Source organism: Bactrocera neohumeralis, chromosome 2 (genome assembly GCF_024586455.1).
Source record: "Bactrocera neohumeralis isolate Rockhampton chromosome 2, APGP_CSIRO_Bneo_wtdbg2-racon-allhic-juicebox.fasta_v2, whole genome shotgun sequence".
Lineage (NCBI taxonomy): Eukaryota > Metazoa > Arthropoda > Insecta > Diptera > Tephritidae > Bactrocera > Bactrocera neohumeralis.
In genome coordinates, this window is record NC_065919.1 from 84,977,918 (window position 1) to 84,995,575 (window position 17,658).

The 17,658-nt window shown below is 38.1% G+C and overlaps 1 protein-coding gene across 11 annotated transcripts in view; it reads right to left on the reverse strand.

Moving 5' to 3' along the window:
- LOC126751710 (polypyrimidine tract-binding protein 1) overlaps positions 1 to 17,658 on the reverse strand; it is a 523,263-nt gene that overhangs the window by 19,712 nt on the left and 485,893 nt on the right. For all 11 annotated transcript variants that reach the window (XM_050462189.1, XM_050462191.1, XM_050462188.1 and 8 more), the window contains one exon: positions 6,401 to 6,493. In XM_050462189.1, the coding sequence (XP_050318146.1) occupies positions 6,401 to 6,493 (93 nt within the window). The remainder of the gene's footprint in view (positions 1 to 6,400; positions 6,494 to 17,658) is intronic.

Below are 17,658 nucleotides of genomic sequence, written 5' to 3' on the forward strand. Positions count from 1 at the left end.
AGCGCACCACACCGACGGCACCAAAACGCCGGAAACGACAAGTGACAGCGCCGGCCCAACACTCGACCGACCGGCCAACAACAACAAGAACAGAGCGTCCGACTAACGGCAAGTGGCCAAAATGCAGCACAATAGTCGCAGGCGCTGACACGAAAAAGAGCAACCAGCACTTACAGCAAACAAGCATGAGTCAAGCCTGCGTTTGTGTGTGTGTGTGTGTGTGTGGGTGCGAGGGCGTTGCTTGTTTTGGTGACCAGCCAACGGAAAATTTCATGCATTTTAGATTAGGCGAAAATGTAATTTTAAAACGCGAGCGATTAATGTTCAACACAAATACACTTACGCTCTAACACACACACACATACACATGTTGAGTGCGTTGCAGTGTTGCATGAGTGCAGTGCCGGCAACAAAAACATGTGACGACAACAAAGTGTTAGCAATGAACAGAAACAATGGCCACTGAGTAATGCCACAAAATGCTGTTGGCTGCGGCGAGCATGCGTGTATGTGTGTGTCTGTGTGTGCGTGTGTGGAATAAACACAAAACCGCTGTGCAAACAACAAAATTGACTGTTATTAGTCGCAAAAGGAAAATAGAGCAATGTTGCACGAACGCGTGCCACATGTGTGCCGTGAACGGCGTTGCCAGACTCAAACTAAATGCAAAATAATCTATTTTTTGGCAAAAAAGTACAATTTATTAAAATGTGTTTAAAAAATTGTATTTAAGTTCATTATTTCAGGAAAATAGTCTTCACGAAATAATTTTTTGATACCGAAAATCTTTGCCTAGTTACTTTAGCCACCAGTAAAAAGTGTTTTCTTAATATCTGGCCACACTAGGCATGCCACCAGCGCCGTTAGTAAGTGCATTAGTATACAAAAGCATTAGGTGGCGGCTTGCATTCGCGCCTTGCGCTGCGGGCAAATGTTAAACCAACCATTGAGGCGAGTTGACTGAACGAGAAATTGAGATTGGCGGCGGTTAAGCGGTGGCACAGACCTTAAGTAGCACACCAACACATTTCATGTGCCTATGTACTCGCGTATTTGAACTTTAATGGACTTTATGCATCCTCACAATATTCGTATATATTCTTTACTGCTAAGAAAGCGTCAATAAAATTAAAATTAAATTAATTAAAATACTTTCCTCAGTATACTCAGTGGCTTAAAGGACGGTGAAAAGAAACTCAAAACCAGGTGGAAGGGTTTCCAAAGCACACTTAAAATTAAGGAATACCCCTAGTGTGAAATTAAAAAAAGCTAATTTTGATAAGTTATACCCTCAAAAGTAACATATCAAAATCTTATATCGATATCTCAAATAGTTTCTGACTTGCAGCTCTCCAAAGTGTAACTGCTCAGCATCAGTTCATTTTTAAACCTGAATTTCTCAAAACTACACTTTTCAAATTTAATTAATTTAAATTTTGGTCAAAATCACCAGACCTTTGTTATTTAATGCCAACGGAGAGATCATGTGCAGTTCGATAAATTTTTGATTTTTTCCTTCCATCTTAAAGATGTGTAAATATACCCTTAAAAATTTAAAAATTAGTAAAATTAGTACAGTAAGTATTGGGTTGATCAGTAAATAATTTCGGTTTATGACAACAGCTGATCTAATTGAATTTTTTCGCAGCCAATTTTACACTTAACCGCTTGGTCATTAGTTGATAGATAAAAAGATTGTCCTTTCCTTTTTTGGAATAGTTTTTGCTTGGTGCTCTATCGAAGATGGAAGAAGGAGCATTCTTGCAATATTTTATTGTTTTACAATTCCGATAGCAGAGCCGCTATAAAGGCTTTGAGCTCGCTGACAGTAAGTTCAAGGCTAGTCAAGGAATGCTCGACCTCGCTAGCGGTTGTATCAAGCTACTTTCACATATGACTTGTCTGCGTGCCTGGCCAAAGCGAAATACCCAAATTTCATCCGGATGGGAACGAGTAGAGATTCCCCTGCCTTCGTATACTCGGACGCTGGATTTATGGGTTTCGCGGGAGCTCAGAACGCGTTGGTCAGCAACCAGCACTTGTATGATTGCGAAAGCTTTCCATCCCAGAGTGGAACATAAAAGGTCCATTGAGCTGCTAGGTCTTAGCAAGGCTCACATCGCTGCAATGATAGGCGTCCTGACTGTCCGAAACTCATGCAGTGAGGCTGAAGATTTTGGAGGACGCTACATGTTAAAGTTGCAATAGAGAAGATGAGGTGTAAACATTCAGACAGCTTCTGCTCCATTGCTCAACTTTCGCCAGGCTAAAGTTGAAGCATTTTGGCGAATCGGCTGGAATTGATATTACTCGCCCCGATACACTTGTGGGAGGCCCTAGGTCTTTTTGATAATAGTTCCTTGAATTCTGGGCATCAAAGCGGACAAAAGTCTATAGCAGTCCAAGTGGGATTATTCGTGGATTCACGAGAAATTTGCCAATTTACCTAACCTAACCTACTATTTTACTAACAAGAGGTCGAAAAATAGGTGATGTGTACAGAGAAGATTTGTTGATTGGCTTGCAAATATTTTTATATCGAACTGAAACAGTCCAAAGTCGCAAATTTACTCTCATCTGTTTTTCAATGTGATTTTTTTGAGATTTACGAAATATGATTTATTGCTTCGTATAAGTGAATATTGGTGCGGACAATTTTTTTGTGAGTTAGTTGTTATATAACAAGTGAAAGTGTGAAAGCTCCAATGAAAGATGACTTTGTGAGACATCTTCATCTGGTTTTATTTTAAGGATTTTGAGTATTTAAAATACCGCCATTAATTATATACAATCTCTCTTCTCTCTATTTCTCCTTTTTTTTAATAATTTTTCTCCTTTCTCTGTGCACGAGCTCATCGACATATTTATTTTTATAATACTGCATTTAATCTGTTTTGGGAAAATTACAGAGCGAAATGTATGCGGAGGCAAAAAGCTGCCCGAGTTAATTAATTGGAAAACGAGCTGCTATTTTTTATGCAATAATTGGCAGCCAATAAAAAATATCATTCAGTCCATGTAGAGCAGGGTTTACTTTGGCGTATTTTGCTGAAAGTTTTGGTTATTTTCTAACCGTCGATAGTGGAGTTTGGCTTACAAATATACCCGCCAAAGCAATAATGCCACGAGTGTTATAACATTGTGACTAAAAATACCCAGAAATTCTAAGTAAACCGCAAAATTATTAATTATTCATCAATATCTATTATGTCGCCTTCAAAGTTGTCTGGTAAATACGTTGATTGTTTGATGGTATTCATTGCATTTTTGGCTTTAAATTTAATAGTGGTTCCATGCGATGGTGCATTTATCATCATGGCCATTCCGGCTGTTTTTAACGGAACGCAAACGTCTCAATACGGCCAAATAGAACTTCTTATTGAACGTTTGTTCCTGCGGAACAAATTCATGAAGCACCAAATTATGAATATCGAATCAAACGGGGAACATCACCTAGATTTTTGAGCAGTTTAGGCTTAGCTTTTTTGGTTTTGGCTCGTTTTTTTACTGCATTCCGATGATTGTTGACTTGTTTGCATGTCAAATGCATAAACCCTTGTCTCATAGGCAGTTATGTGCTGTCCATGAATGTGGGATCGGAATTCGCACGATCAACGATGATGATATAGACCAGTATACGGTAGTCTTTGTGAAAAAAAATTAAGCTTCATCGAGACGAATCGAACCAGAACGCATTTCATACCCAAAATATTCACGAAAATTATGCGAACGGATAAATTTCGTTAACATTTTTCATAAAAATATTGGTTTTCAATAAGTTCTGTATTTCAGTAAAATTAGAATTATTTTTCCCTAAAAAAATTTACCACAGCTATTTATATCCAATATCTGTGCCTCATAATGTACTGATAAAAATATTATTTACGATATTATCTGCTCGTTATCTATTTCGGTTATCTATATCAGACACGAACTAACTACAAATGTACCCTCACATAACTAAATTTGTATGCATTTATCGGCACAGCTGCCAATAGGTGTGCTCTTTTCGCATAAAATTTAGATATATGTAGATACTTTATTATACCAAATACATATACGTGGTTCAAATAGCGAAATTTACACATCAAATATAGAAATATGAATATATCATGATTTTATTTGAAAAGCGCTACTTAATTAAAAGTGCAGCAGCGAAGCCCTGTTAGTGCTTTCAGCAGCGAATGTAATTATTGTGAAATATTGAAAATGTTTTCACAAGAAATATTTCGGTTTATTGTGATTAAATTTATTTGCAAGTATGTAACTAGGCGCTGCCGTTCATTGAAGCTTATATATATATACATATATGTATATATGTATATGCACATAGGTAGTAAATATTCATATGTACAGTACAGTAAGCAGTTCTTAAATCATGTGAACGCATTTCAGCGCTGCTCTTCGCTTATACATTACAAAGAACACTCGCAAATGCCACAAAAAGAGCGGATTGCCAGCAGCTTACTTTGCAAGCGAACCGGCGCTGCTGCACATAAGCATGTATATGTATATATGGTGTACAAATAATGATACAGTTATGTGTGTGCTTAACTGCATGCATTGAAGAAATATTTAAAATTCCAAAATTTATTAATTAAATAACAATCGCCAGGTGGATAGGGAGAGTGCGGGTGCGAAACCCCACTTACATGGGTGGATATGTGGATAAGGGGCGCGGGAAAGGGCGATATATGTATGTATATAAAAACGACATAACTGTGTCCCTGCAGGTGAGAAAGAGAGTAACGTAGCGCAGCGTTGCAAAGGCAGTTCATTGTGTTACACAACAGCGCGCTCCCCTCCCACCTAACCAGCTGCCTTCAGCCACCTTCGCATTTGCTATCACTTCAGCCAACTGGCGAATGGTTCCGGCGACAATAAAATAGCAGGTAGAGATAAGCAGCAGGGGGAAATGTATTTTGCTGCTTCTATACATGTGTGTGTGTGTGTTTGTGTGCGCGAACGACGGTGGGTGCCGTGACTGCCATTCACCGGAAATCGAACAAAAATGCTTTTAATATCGAATGCAACCGCAGGCCGCAGCAGTTTCCATTTATTGCTTTTACCCCACCTCCGCACAACACCACACACACATATACACGCAACAAAAGCAACAATGTTTGTTTTTCTTATTGAGGCTGTGGTTGTTGTTAAGCTCCTGCGACCGTTTCGAAGCGGGCTCGGTGCGCGCTCTCTACATGCACCGCTATGTTTATTAATATTTTGCGGTATTGTAAATGCCATTGCGAGCAACTAACGGCGTGGAGGGAGGCAGGCAGGCGGCTGAGTCGGCGTAAGTGAACTGCTGAAAGGTAAAAAAAGACGGACGGCTGATGCACCTACGTACCGGAGGGTTGGTAGGGTGTTGGGTGTTGATATTGTAGGCGGGAATGTTGATGAAATGCCTAGTTATGCTTTCGCAATCAAATATTTAATTACACAACAATACAGAGAGCCGCTGAGAACAGGGCAATAAGATAATGAATAAATTCCATATTCGTTAAAAAAGGGTAAAGCGAAATATTTTAATACACTGTTGCAAGAAAAAATGCACTTTTAATCAATAAATTCGTAAAAATATAGTAAAATAGAGCAACAAGCCAATTTCGCTGTCTCTTTGGTTATAACTGCATATTTGGGGAACTGCAAAGAATTTCATAGGAAAAGGCGAACGCCAATAAACACTGTATAAAGCTTTGCATTCGGCGACCAATAACATTTAATGGCAATAAACGAGCAGCGGACTCAACCTGGCGCTAGAGAGCTGCGAGCAGCAGGTGTGACACGGCAGGGTGCCGTCGCTGCTGAAAATATTTATTTATTAAATGATTGCGATTTCTTGCTGGCCATGACGTTTATTGCGGCATTATGTGTGCGACCATTGTGCCACAGCCATTGTGTGGCACACAGCGTGTGCCAAACTCTGGCTACTCGCTTGGACAATGGACGCTGCTCTTGCTACCTTTGCTGCCCTTTGCTTGTTGGTTTGTTGGTGTTGCTTTGGCATTTTCGTGCACGATGGCATTTCGCTGGGTTGGGGCACTTGGCGATGCAGATAATTAAGCTTATGAAAATTTCAATTATTTTTGTGAATCCTCGCCAGCTTCGTCTCCAGCTCCATGGCAGTCAATCGCGTTGCTGTGCGGCAGACCGGCGCAAGAGCGGCTGCGGGTGCCGTTTGTATTTATTAAAAGGTAAATTTCATTTATGAATTGCAATTTGTTGGCGACAGCTAGTGGCTGCCGTTCTTCTGAGAGAGAGGTTTGGTTATGCAACCAATGTCAATGGCGATTTAATACGACAAAAGAAAACGACAAAAGACGAACGAATGCGTGCATAGCTGGTGCAAGAAAGCGCATTGGGTCACTTGTTGGACCCGAACGGCTGTGGTACTTACCCAAATAGGCTTGTTGTGGTTCGGCCATTTGTATGAGAGCTGAGTCTTTTTTGTTGTATAAGATTTTCACACGTTGCACATCTCCATAAACACCTGTTGGGAATGAAATGAAATAAAAAACGGAGATTATTGAGTGAAAACTTTAATTTAAATGTGGTGATGCATTTTTTTTATTGAGAAAGTATGGAAAATATGTATGTGTGTTGATAAGAAAATAAATAAAATATTTGAAATGAAAGCAAATGAAACATTTAGAATCTGTTAAGAGTATCTAGCACATACATATGTATATGAGGATAATTATATATAATTTTTTTTTATAAAATATTTTGCAAATTTTTTTTTATAATATTTTATAAAATTTTTTTTTTAATATTTTGTAAAATTATTTTTTTTTTAATTTTTTAATAATTTTTTTTTAATGTTTTGTAAAATTTGTTTTTCCAAAATATTTTGTATAGGTACTAAATTTATTAATATGCTGCGCAATTTAACCATACTTATAATTTATAAGTAATAGAAACTGTTATTATTTATTGATATTGTAACAAAAACCAAATTTTGTTTCAATATGAGTGGTTTCTTGTTTATCGTTTTCCTTCGCCTATAAACTTATAAAAAGTGATGTTACCTTATATTGCATTTTAGATGACGATATACTAAAGAATGTTCTCCGAAAAATTTGAGGTCGATCCGATAAATAGTTTCCGAGAAATAGGCGTCTAAACATTAAAGGCGTTTTTTCGAAACTATTTTTCCAGAATCAGAGTCGACATGAAAGTTCCACACGACCTTATTAAAAATATATTTGTCAGGTAATGATCGGAGGAATACGATTTTTCATAGTCATTTCGATTTTTTAAGACTTTGTAAGATGTAAATTTTTCAGAAAAAAACTTTGTTTTGAGAAATCGACATTTTAACAAAAAAAAAAACAAAATTTCTCCGGTCATTGCAAGTAATGAGTTATATCTCTTAAAAAAATTAAGAATTCACAAAAAAAAAAACACATTTTTTTATTTCAAAGTGGTTATAACATTACTTTTCCATCAATAACTTATAAAAAGGCAATACTATTTTATATAAAATCACCTAAAACGTTATAAATTTAATCATAACTATATTCCTCTTAATCCAACGTCATAAATAAGTCCACTTAGTATAATAAATAATAAAATTATGTAATAGCTAATGCCTTACAAAGAAGTATGTGAGGGTCACACACCACATACGCACACCCCCACATTTATATTGGCTTATTGAAATCCACCGGTGGTGTACTGTTATGCGGCATTACAATGCCAGCGCCGCCAACTTTCGTCAAACACAACGCTAATGCGCTCTCCCCGGAGAACGTCTGCCGCGACGGAGCCGACCACCTTCGCTGGCATATTTGTCAAACAATAAATTACGATAAAAAGCAACATTTCAAAAACTTTCGCCTCCAAATGCGGCGCGCTACCGCGAGACATTTTCTAGGCAACTCCTAAGGGATGCCACGGTGCTGGTGGCGGTGTGCAGGCAGCAACAACTCAAAATTGGAAATGTCAGGAAAGTTTCATATATTTGTGTCGGTGTTTGTGTTGTCGGGAAATGTAGCAATAAATTTATTATACACGTTATGTCAACAGAGTGAGGGGAAGACTCAATTCGAATTTGTCTAGCTTTAAGTAAGTGTCTCTTTCGGCCGTGAAGGTGAGAATATATTAGGTTATTATTTTGATTGAATTTGTCAGTATCTAAATTAAGTGGCAGCTCAGGCTTGATAAAGCTAATATATTAACTTTCCGAGCGAAAAAAATATTGCTAAACTTGCAAGTAAGTGCATTTCGTTTGATAAAAACATCATCTTATAATTCTTAACTGAATTATGAAACAAAAAATATGTAAGCAATTCTAAGAGTCACTGAGTTTTAAAATCTTAGATTCAAAGTTACTTATATTTTTACTCAATCGAGGCAGCACAGTAAGAGTTTTAAATATATATATGACTTTTTTATTAAAAAAGTTGCCAGACCACTGCAGTATATTTCAAGCTGAATCCTTGCAATTTCGAAAGCCACTGTCTACAATGCAACTGTGAGTGATTCTAGAGTCAACATCTACGTAGACAGCCAAGTAGCAAATAAGACAGTAACCTTGTATCGCAAATCGGCCAGAAGTGTCTTGGAAATCACGGTAGCAGTGGAAAGTGTTGCCAGAAGCAAGCAACTTTTCTTTTACTGAGTGTCAGGTCACAAAGGCATCGAGGGCAATGAAATATTGGACAAGATTGCCAAGAATAGTGTACGGCTAACACACAAAAACGTGAGCAACATTGGGAAACCCATATTGTCTATACGAACATCTAAACAGAAGAATGGTAAAGAAGATCAAAGCCCGAGGAACGAGCTACCTGGGTGCAGAAGAGCAGTGTAAAACAGTAGATCGGAAGTACACGAAATTTCTGTTGGCAATCAATAGAAGAGGCTGTATGAACATGATCGTGATACTAACTGGTCACTTTCTGGTGGCCACACATGCTCGCGGAATGGTACTGACAGATCAAGAAGACTGCAGGAAATGTGTAGAGCAAGGTACCAAGGAATCAATGGAAGATATGCGTGGTTTTCAGCCAAGTAAATACAGCAGATTAACACTTTTTTCAAGGAGAGAGCAGTGTAAGGTACCTTAAAGCTAATACCAAAATTCAAAGCACTAAAAACCCGAAAAAAACATAGAACTAATGCTTAAGTGAACACTGACTAAAGCGAATTATGTGCAAAAACGATTGCAACCACAGAGCAACACAAAATGCCACAAACTCAAATGGAGAAATTGACCCCAAAGACGATTTTCAAAAGTGCAAATTGTTGTTTAGTGGCCAACAAGAGTAAATAAAGATTGGCCACACAAAACTTGACACACACACATACACCACAGCACCAATAGACACACGCACACACATATATATATGAATTTATAGTTGAATGCACAAACTTGCAGCACGAAACACACTGTTGAGCATTGATAGCGGCGCGCCAAGGCTTAGGCAGAGCAAAACTAGAAAAAAGTTAAAAGTAAAGAGAAAAAAATGCACAACAAACAGTGAACAAAGTGAGTTTCCCAAATGCAAAGCAGAAACCGAATTTGGAAAATGGCAAAGAAATTGACAGGAGCCGAAAGTAAAAATGGTAGAAAAGTGAATTTATTTGGCAAAACCTCCGAACAGTGAGGAGCAGCGAGCAAATTGGTAGCGCCCGCCGCTTGCAGCTCAAGCCAAGCGATGCGCGAGGGAGGAAAGTGCGGTGGCTTGGGGGGAGTGTGCGATTGAGTGCAGCACTTGTGTTGAAGAAGAAAAATTGTGCATGCCAAGAAGTAAATCCATTTTACACAGCCGAATGCATAAACAAACCGCACACAGCCGAGGCACAGACAAGCCGTTGCACAAAGGGCGCAGAGTAACCTTCGTCGCCACACACCCCGCCGCATGGCACATATATAGAGGCATTTAAGAGGCAGTGAAATAAAAATTGCTGCTGAAATGCTGGCAGAATTTTCAATGTTGAATGCGCAACATTCAAAATCCACCGGGGACTATAGAGCCAACAAGGCAACTTACACTTGCCACTCAGCCGGGCAGTCAGTCAAACAGACAGTCGGGCAGCAACAGGCAACTGACAGCATGCAGCTTGCAGCAGGCAGCCAGCGTGAATGCTGCCACAAACTGGTAGGTAAAGGTGTGTTGCATGCAATTGCTGCACGTCTGTCGATGACGTCGCACGGGCAGAATGGCCGGCATCCGGTTGCTTGATGGCTTCGATGTGCACGTTGAACCGGAAATGAAGTCAACAGTGGCCACTGACGGCATATGCTGTTGCACTGTTGCAACAATGGTAGCGGAGCGCATGTGTGTGTCGCAATGTGGCAAGCAAGCATTTATTCACTTTGCCGTGCGCTTGACTTGTTGCCCCACAAGCAAATACGTGTAAGAAGTTAACAATTCGAGGCAAAATATTTGCTCTGCTGGCGAAAGAATGATGAAATAGTTGTGGAGCGCTGCACAATGCAGTAGGAGAGAGGAGCGTGTGTTTGTTGTGTTGTGATGCAAGAAAGTTTGTTCATTTTTTATGTTTCTTCGATGTGTGTGTGTTTTTGCTTGATAGTAAATTATTTTTGCGCAAACTGATTTACAAGCGCTATCAATGCTCGCTGACGTAGACTTAGCGCCAGCGCTGGTGTTGTTAGTGTGTGGCAAATCACTGAGTGCAACAAATCAACATTACTGCGGCAGATTCCCAAGCGTGCCATTAGCTGCTAGGCAAATAATAAATATTTGTGAAGGGTTCAAACAAACAAGATTGGCGACCAGGTGTGAGGTTTATAGCGCGCAATAACGGTTTATTTGTTAGAAGGGTATCATTAAAGGAGCGTATGGAGAGTGTGGGCGAGAACAATGTGTTTGAAATACTCAAATTACCATACGGCAATAACAAAATCTTATGATTTAAGGTGGATTTTGATTATTAAAACCTGATTTTCTTTGACAGAAACAGCAACAAAAATTCATTTAGAGAACGGGAAGAAATTTTAAGTTTTTAAAAAAATTTCTTTAAACAAATTTTATTGATTTTTTTCTGGTGAAAATCAGTCCCTCAGTTTACTCTTGTTTTATTTTAATTTTTACTGAATCAAAACACTGATTAAAAGGTTATATCCACTTGCAAGTAAAAAAGAAAGCATTTTTGCGAGAAAATTTTTTGAAGATGCATTTTTTTCTATATTAAAATTCAATATACATACATACTTTATTGCACTTTAAAAATAGATAATTCATTTTTTAAAAATTTGCATTATTTTGGTCCAGTAGCCGATCTTTGGAAGGTATTACGAAAAAAGGTGGCTGCCATTGAGGAAGATTTTTCTGTTTTAAATTAGCTGAAGCCCCAAAATCTAAAAAAATATTAGTACTATACAGGCAGTTATTGAAGGGCTAGTCAAACATTTTTTTTTGTCGGCTTCTCCAAATATATAAAAAAAAAATCGCCTGCGAATACATCCTCAAGCGCTCATATCTCCGAAACTGTCGGAAAAGTTTCAAATTGTCGAGGCATATTTTCAAATGTATGGAAATTTTTGAGGTATATTTTCAAATATATGCAAATTCAATACAACACAAAATCGATTTTTAAATTCAAAAGTGGATATAATCCCTTAAAGATTAATTTTTTTATTTATTTGTTGTATAAGCAAAGCTTATGGCTATTTATTTGACTATCAAAATTAAAAAAAAATAATAAAAAATATTTACGCATATGTCTCTTTACAAATCTATATTTTACAGTTAATGACCTAAGCTGAAAATTATTTTCATACTCATATAACTGTTGCACATATAAAAACCAGGACTTAGAAGAAATTTTCAAAGAGTTAATTTTTTTTATAATTTTCTACAACAGCAAAAGCTATTACATTAACACATAGAGCGCCCAGTGCTTTAATTTTAATACTTTATCATTCACAGTTAGAGCATAAAACAATCACAACTTAAGCTCATTCTGTAAAACAGCAGCGGCGATAATTAACGCAATCACAATATGCTTTTTCCAGCTAATGGCATACTAATAGCTTAGGATAAGCGGATTTCAATGCTTTTAAAATTGTAAAACCGTTATGTGGTGCTGCTGGCAGGAGCTTTTACCAAAAAGCACAACACTTAAATATTCAGAATTAATATGAAGCTGTTACTTGGCTGCAGTTGAGCGAATATTAAATTTTGGTGTCAACAAAAAAACAAAAATTATAAAAAAGCGCTAAAAAAATGAAAGAACTTAACCAAAAAAAAAAATTAAAAAAAAGCTGTTAAAAAATTAGAGAACTTAACCACAAAAAAAAAAACAAATAATAATAATAATAAAAAAACCGAACTTAACTAAAAAGAAAAAATAATAATAAAAAAACCTCTTACAAAGTGAGTACTTAACCGAAACCAGTTTTCTTGGAGCTATATTTCGCTGTTGTTGTTTTTACTTTTTAGATAAAGCTAATATGAATTATTAATATATAATCTGCAAACTACCGTTTTCAAGGTAACAACTTTTACTAAAACCAAAAAAAATTACCAAAAACAACAAAAACTTAGTTCTATGCACAAATCTTGGGAAAGTAAAGAAAACTTGAAAAATGCAACCACACACCTACACATGTTTGTGTAATAAGTTTTTGTGTTTTTTGGTAAAAAGTTTAATACGCAAAACCCAACTTAGAATAACATCAATGTCAAAAGCAAACAAATCTGTAATGAACAACTTGACGTATACGCAACCTCTAACATCAACACATTACTCATACGCAGTGGTGCTGCTAAACGACATTTGCGGCTGCTTGCTTACAGTATTTGTATTTCTGTGCGTTGTGGTACTTAGTTTGAAAACTAAAACCACAGTGAGCATAGTTAAGGCGAAGCAGAAGATGAGTGGCGAATATTTGAAAAAAAAATTTAAAGGAAGCTGGCAGGGGAAAAGACAAGGCTGGGGGACTGCTAAAGTTTGGCTCAAAATAGTGCCATAACTGTTCTAGAGTTTTATGCTGAATGTAGTGACAGATACATGTATGTGTGTGTGTGCGTGTGTGTGACGCGTGGGCACATAATTGAACGCAACATTTTTTGCTACACCCTTAATGCGCATAAATTTTTATTGCACAATTAAATGCCAACATCAATCATTCGGCAAATTAACTAATAATAAAATGCCATTTCATTCAGAAAATTTACGAAAAAAATCCGCTGCATAAAAATAGAATTCGGCGAAGCGTAATGAAATTTGCATGCAAATCGCAAGTGCCTGCAATAACAATAACACTAACAATTGGCAGAAAAAGTAGTTCATAATCAATAGGAATGCTGTCGAGTCAGCGATTGGCTGAGGGGCATAATCGACGCAATTGCGCTTGATTAAGTTTTTATCGCCTTGCAACATGGAAATGAATTTTAAGAGGCATATTTGATGAGAAATTGAAGTAAAATGGGTGCAAAAAGAGTTGCGAAAGAAAGGAATGCGGGAAAATGAAAGAATATTGTTGTAAAAGCACGACTTGGATATGAGAGCTGAGGATATGTGTGTAAGAATGAGTGTCTGAGTGGGAAGTGGTATGTATGGCAAAATATTCTACACGCTGATACATGTTATACATAACTGTAAGTAACTACGCTTTTCACTCTTAGCTATTGTATGTGGCTGCTTAGAAGCGACAATCAAGCGCAAAAATTTTGCATAACGCCGACATTGATGTATTGCCACAAATTGTTGGCTGGACAACACTACAGAAATTCATAATAGCTTGCGAAAATAAAATCCGCTACAAAGCAGTTTGTCAAAACGAATAAAACCGTTTAATATTTGCACATGAAAAGGGTGCCGTTAGCTCAAATGAGCGTTGCAAAAGGCCGTTCATGCCACACACAGCCCAAGCATGCAATTTTTGCACTAAATTTTACTATAATAATTGAAAATGTGACACACTTCAATAGGACGCACAACAATGTGCGACAACAACAACAACAACCAAAATGGCAAATGTAATAAGCCTGTCACACAAGCAGCTTACAATGATGGCGTGGCACTTCATTGAATATGTAAATATATTTGCTTTTGATTGTATTTGCCAATGTTGCAAGGTGGTGGTGGCAAGTTGGTACATACAAAAGTACATATGCCAGAACAGACAAGACGCCTAAATGGAGGGCAATAAAGTTCAAGAGTATATAATATTTGCATGCTTGGCAGGAGTGTGAAACGAGCACATGTATTTGTTGTAATGAGTTTGCACACACACACACACACTAACATGTAAATGTGTATGTAAACAAGTATATTTGCGTGCGGCTTGTTAACAAAAGTGAAATTGTTGCTACGTGCGTGCGTGCCACTATTAACATAAGAATAGGCGCAGCACCAATGCATGCCTGTGTGTGTGTGTGTATGCGTCTGTGTGGGTAAATTGCAGAAGTGCTTGGGTATATTAACTCGACCGTAGCAGGCATTATCTATGTGCTGCTACGTGCAACGCCGGAGCGTATGTAAATATTGATAATGCGAATACAAAGACAACATTTACAATGCAAGCGACAAAGTAGCAACAGCTAGCAGCGCACAACAGCACACACCATCACACACATACACACGTGCACGCGTAGGCTTTGTGTGTCAGCTGACGGCGAGAGTAGCTGTCGCACATAATTATTTACTTGGCACACTTAATGCCGCAAGAGATCCTTATAACGCACAAACATACTTCCATTTACTTATGTGTGTGCGTGTGTGCGAGCTACTTTGTGATGTTGCTGTTGTCACCAATTCATTTCCGACACCTCATCCGCCGGCTTAACTATTACCTGCCGCAAATTGCCGCAAAACTCGCATATTTGCACATAAAATTTTCGATTACGATCTGAAAGTGCTTGCCACGCTGCCTCAGCCGCCGCGGCGTCGCTGCGCCTGGAGCGCTGTTCTATTGTGATTTCGCACTCATCAGCGGCGGCATTGTCATCATTGCTGCCATTAGGCTTTATAGCGCGGTGTCGCTCTTTCAGTGACGTGCACATTTTTCATCGTCATATTTGCCACATCCTCTCCTTCTCTTCCCTGCTTTATTGCAATATTTCGTTGGAGTGGGCATTTTCGATCACGAAAGGGTCGGATTCGGGATGTCAGCCTTAATTAGGCGAGCTTTGCAGAAAACATTTCACTTCTGATATAAGCGATTTCGAGATGAAATGTCACCTTTTTAGACTTAGCAGTTTTATTATTATGCAGCCGTGGCTGTTCTTTGAAGTTTTCTGCCATTACTAGCATAAACAGATGATAATTTTAAAATCATTCAAAATGATATGGATATAAGCCCTCATCGACGCACCATTTGCGCGCTAGTTTTGAGTATTACTTACTCTCTCTCTCTCTTTCTCTCTGTCCCCCTTAAGTCAAAAAGGAAGTGTTGGGTTGCGTCGACATCAGCTTCTTCCATACAGCTTCCGCAGATGGCGTCTGGTAGAATTCCCAGCTTAACTGCGTGGACGCCATAAGGGAAATGGCCTGTTAAAAGCCCCAAAACTAAGGAGATGCTAGCTTTACTGAAGGCAAAAGGATCGCTAGATCTCTTGCGATCGATTTAGGGCCAAAAGGCGCATAGTAAGTGCTGCCAGTCTGTTTGAACAGCTGGTATAGACTGTTCGATTATTTACTGTTTAAAGTTTTCCAATTGGACGATAATCTACAAGATACTTCGCTTCAGGTCCTCTCTTTTTCTTTCTTATTTCCTCTTTTTTCGTCCTATCATCTCAATATTAGTCACAAAGTGGCGGGTTTGAATTGTTGGTGAAATCTGTGTTGTATTTTCAGAGACTTTTTCATGCCAAAAACATGTTCTTAGGTTGGGCATTTACTGCCAAAGGCCTTCCACCGATACTAACAGTGTTTTCATTCCATTAAATTAGGGTTTCTTCAGCTGAGGCGGCAGTAATCGGAAATGACCTGCAGGCGTTCGTTGAGTATCGTAGCAACAAAAGCAAAAGGAATTTTAAAAATAAATTGCAGAATATTACAAAATACATTCAAGGTATTTCATCCGTACTCTCCGTATGCCAAATGTGTGCGTCTTTACTATAGAACCGGAAGTCATATGCATAATTTTCTAAACTAAAGGAAACTAAAATAGTGGTTGTGGTATATTCTTACTCAAAACCTATAAAAAAATTACTCATAGAAACCATTGCAGCATGAGACTGAAGCTCACTTTACGATCAAATAAGTAACTTGCCCCAGAAAGACCTGGACGAGGCTGAAGAAAAGAAATTTCTACTTGACTAAAATAAATAGGTCGATAATCTTTACCGGAATTTAGATGATTGGTACACAGATAATTATTTTAAGCTGCAGTTCTTTTGTTGATTATCTGTAGCGAGATTATTTGTAATTACCTCACACTTATTAAAATCAGTCTCTCAACTCTCTTGAGTTTTAAATTTAAGTTTTTCCAAGCATTCCAACACTTTGCCTGAGAGTAAGTATTTTTTATATACTCCGCAACCGCTTCCCTTAATCACACCGCGAAGTAAGTCTTTTAATAGCGTTTGGCTCGCCAACTAAATTGTCGAATACAACGCTGCGATGTCAGCTTTCTGCTGGCGCAACAGATGCTCAGGCTTAAGTATAAATAGTATATAAGTATAAATAGCAACAAGCTGATCCGATTACAGTCAATAAAATGTGCTATTTTGCCACTTAAGAAGTCACTCAACTAAATCCGGCGCGTAGCGTGTAATGGACGACGGCGGCGCCAGCAACGCTTGTGTGACAGCATAGAAAAGCACATCTTTTTAGTTTTTTCCACGACGCGCGTCAGTTGCTTGCAGCGCGCTGGTGTAAAGAGCGATTTGCGTACGCTGATAGGATTGCCGTTATTTGCAGCGATTGACACGGCTGATGAGATCAATCGACTAAAAGAGCCACTGAATGAACCAGCGTTAGCTGAGACTGTGCGCAGGACACGGTGGCGGTGCACAGGAGTTGAGCGTGCTGTTTAGGGATATTAGTGAATGGCGCGACAGATGACAGATTATGGCAATTGGTGGTAATTCAAATCAGCTAACTGGAACAGTAGTATTAAGATATAATTTGCACTTAAGTGATTGGCTGAATGGCATTGAGCGTAATGTATGCGGCGTGTAAAATATTTGAAAATCGAACAAGGTGTATTCAAAACGAAGAAGAAAGTTCGAATATCAGGAGTCCACTATTTGGTGGTAATGGACACGATATTGGTGGCTATAACGTTTGTTACAAAGCCATGACTGGAAGAGGGCTAAAGATCCTAGATCAGTATAGCTAGTGCAAAATATACGGTATCACTTATGGTTTCGGTCAAAATCGTTCTAACGCTCATATCGTCTTGTTAGCTAAAAACAAACACATGTATATGAGGCTTTCGAAGCATTTAACCACTTTTCACTTTTCTATTTCAGAGGCATTTCAGCCATTTCGCAGTTTCTTAATGAGAGGCCTACCACCACAGAACCCAAAAGTTTCCAGGAGAGAGGACGAATATTTTAATAGGCGTTTTCTTGAATTTCAATTTCGAACATTTTGGAAAAAGCTTCAATTCGAAAAAACTAAATTTCGAAAAAACTTCAATTCGAAAAAAACTTAATTTCGAAAAAACTTAATTTCGAAAAAACATAGTCTCGATAAAACTTGATTTCGAAAAAACTTAATTTCGAAAAA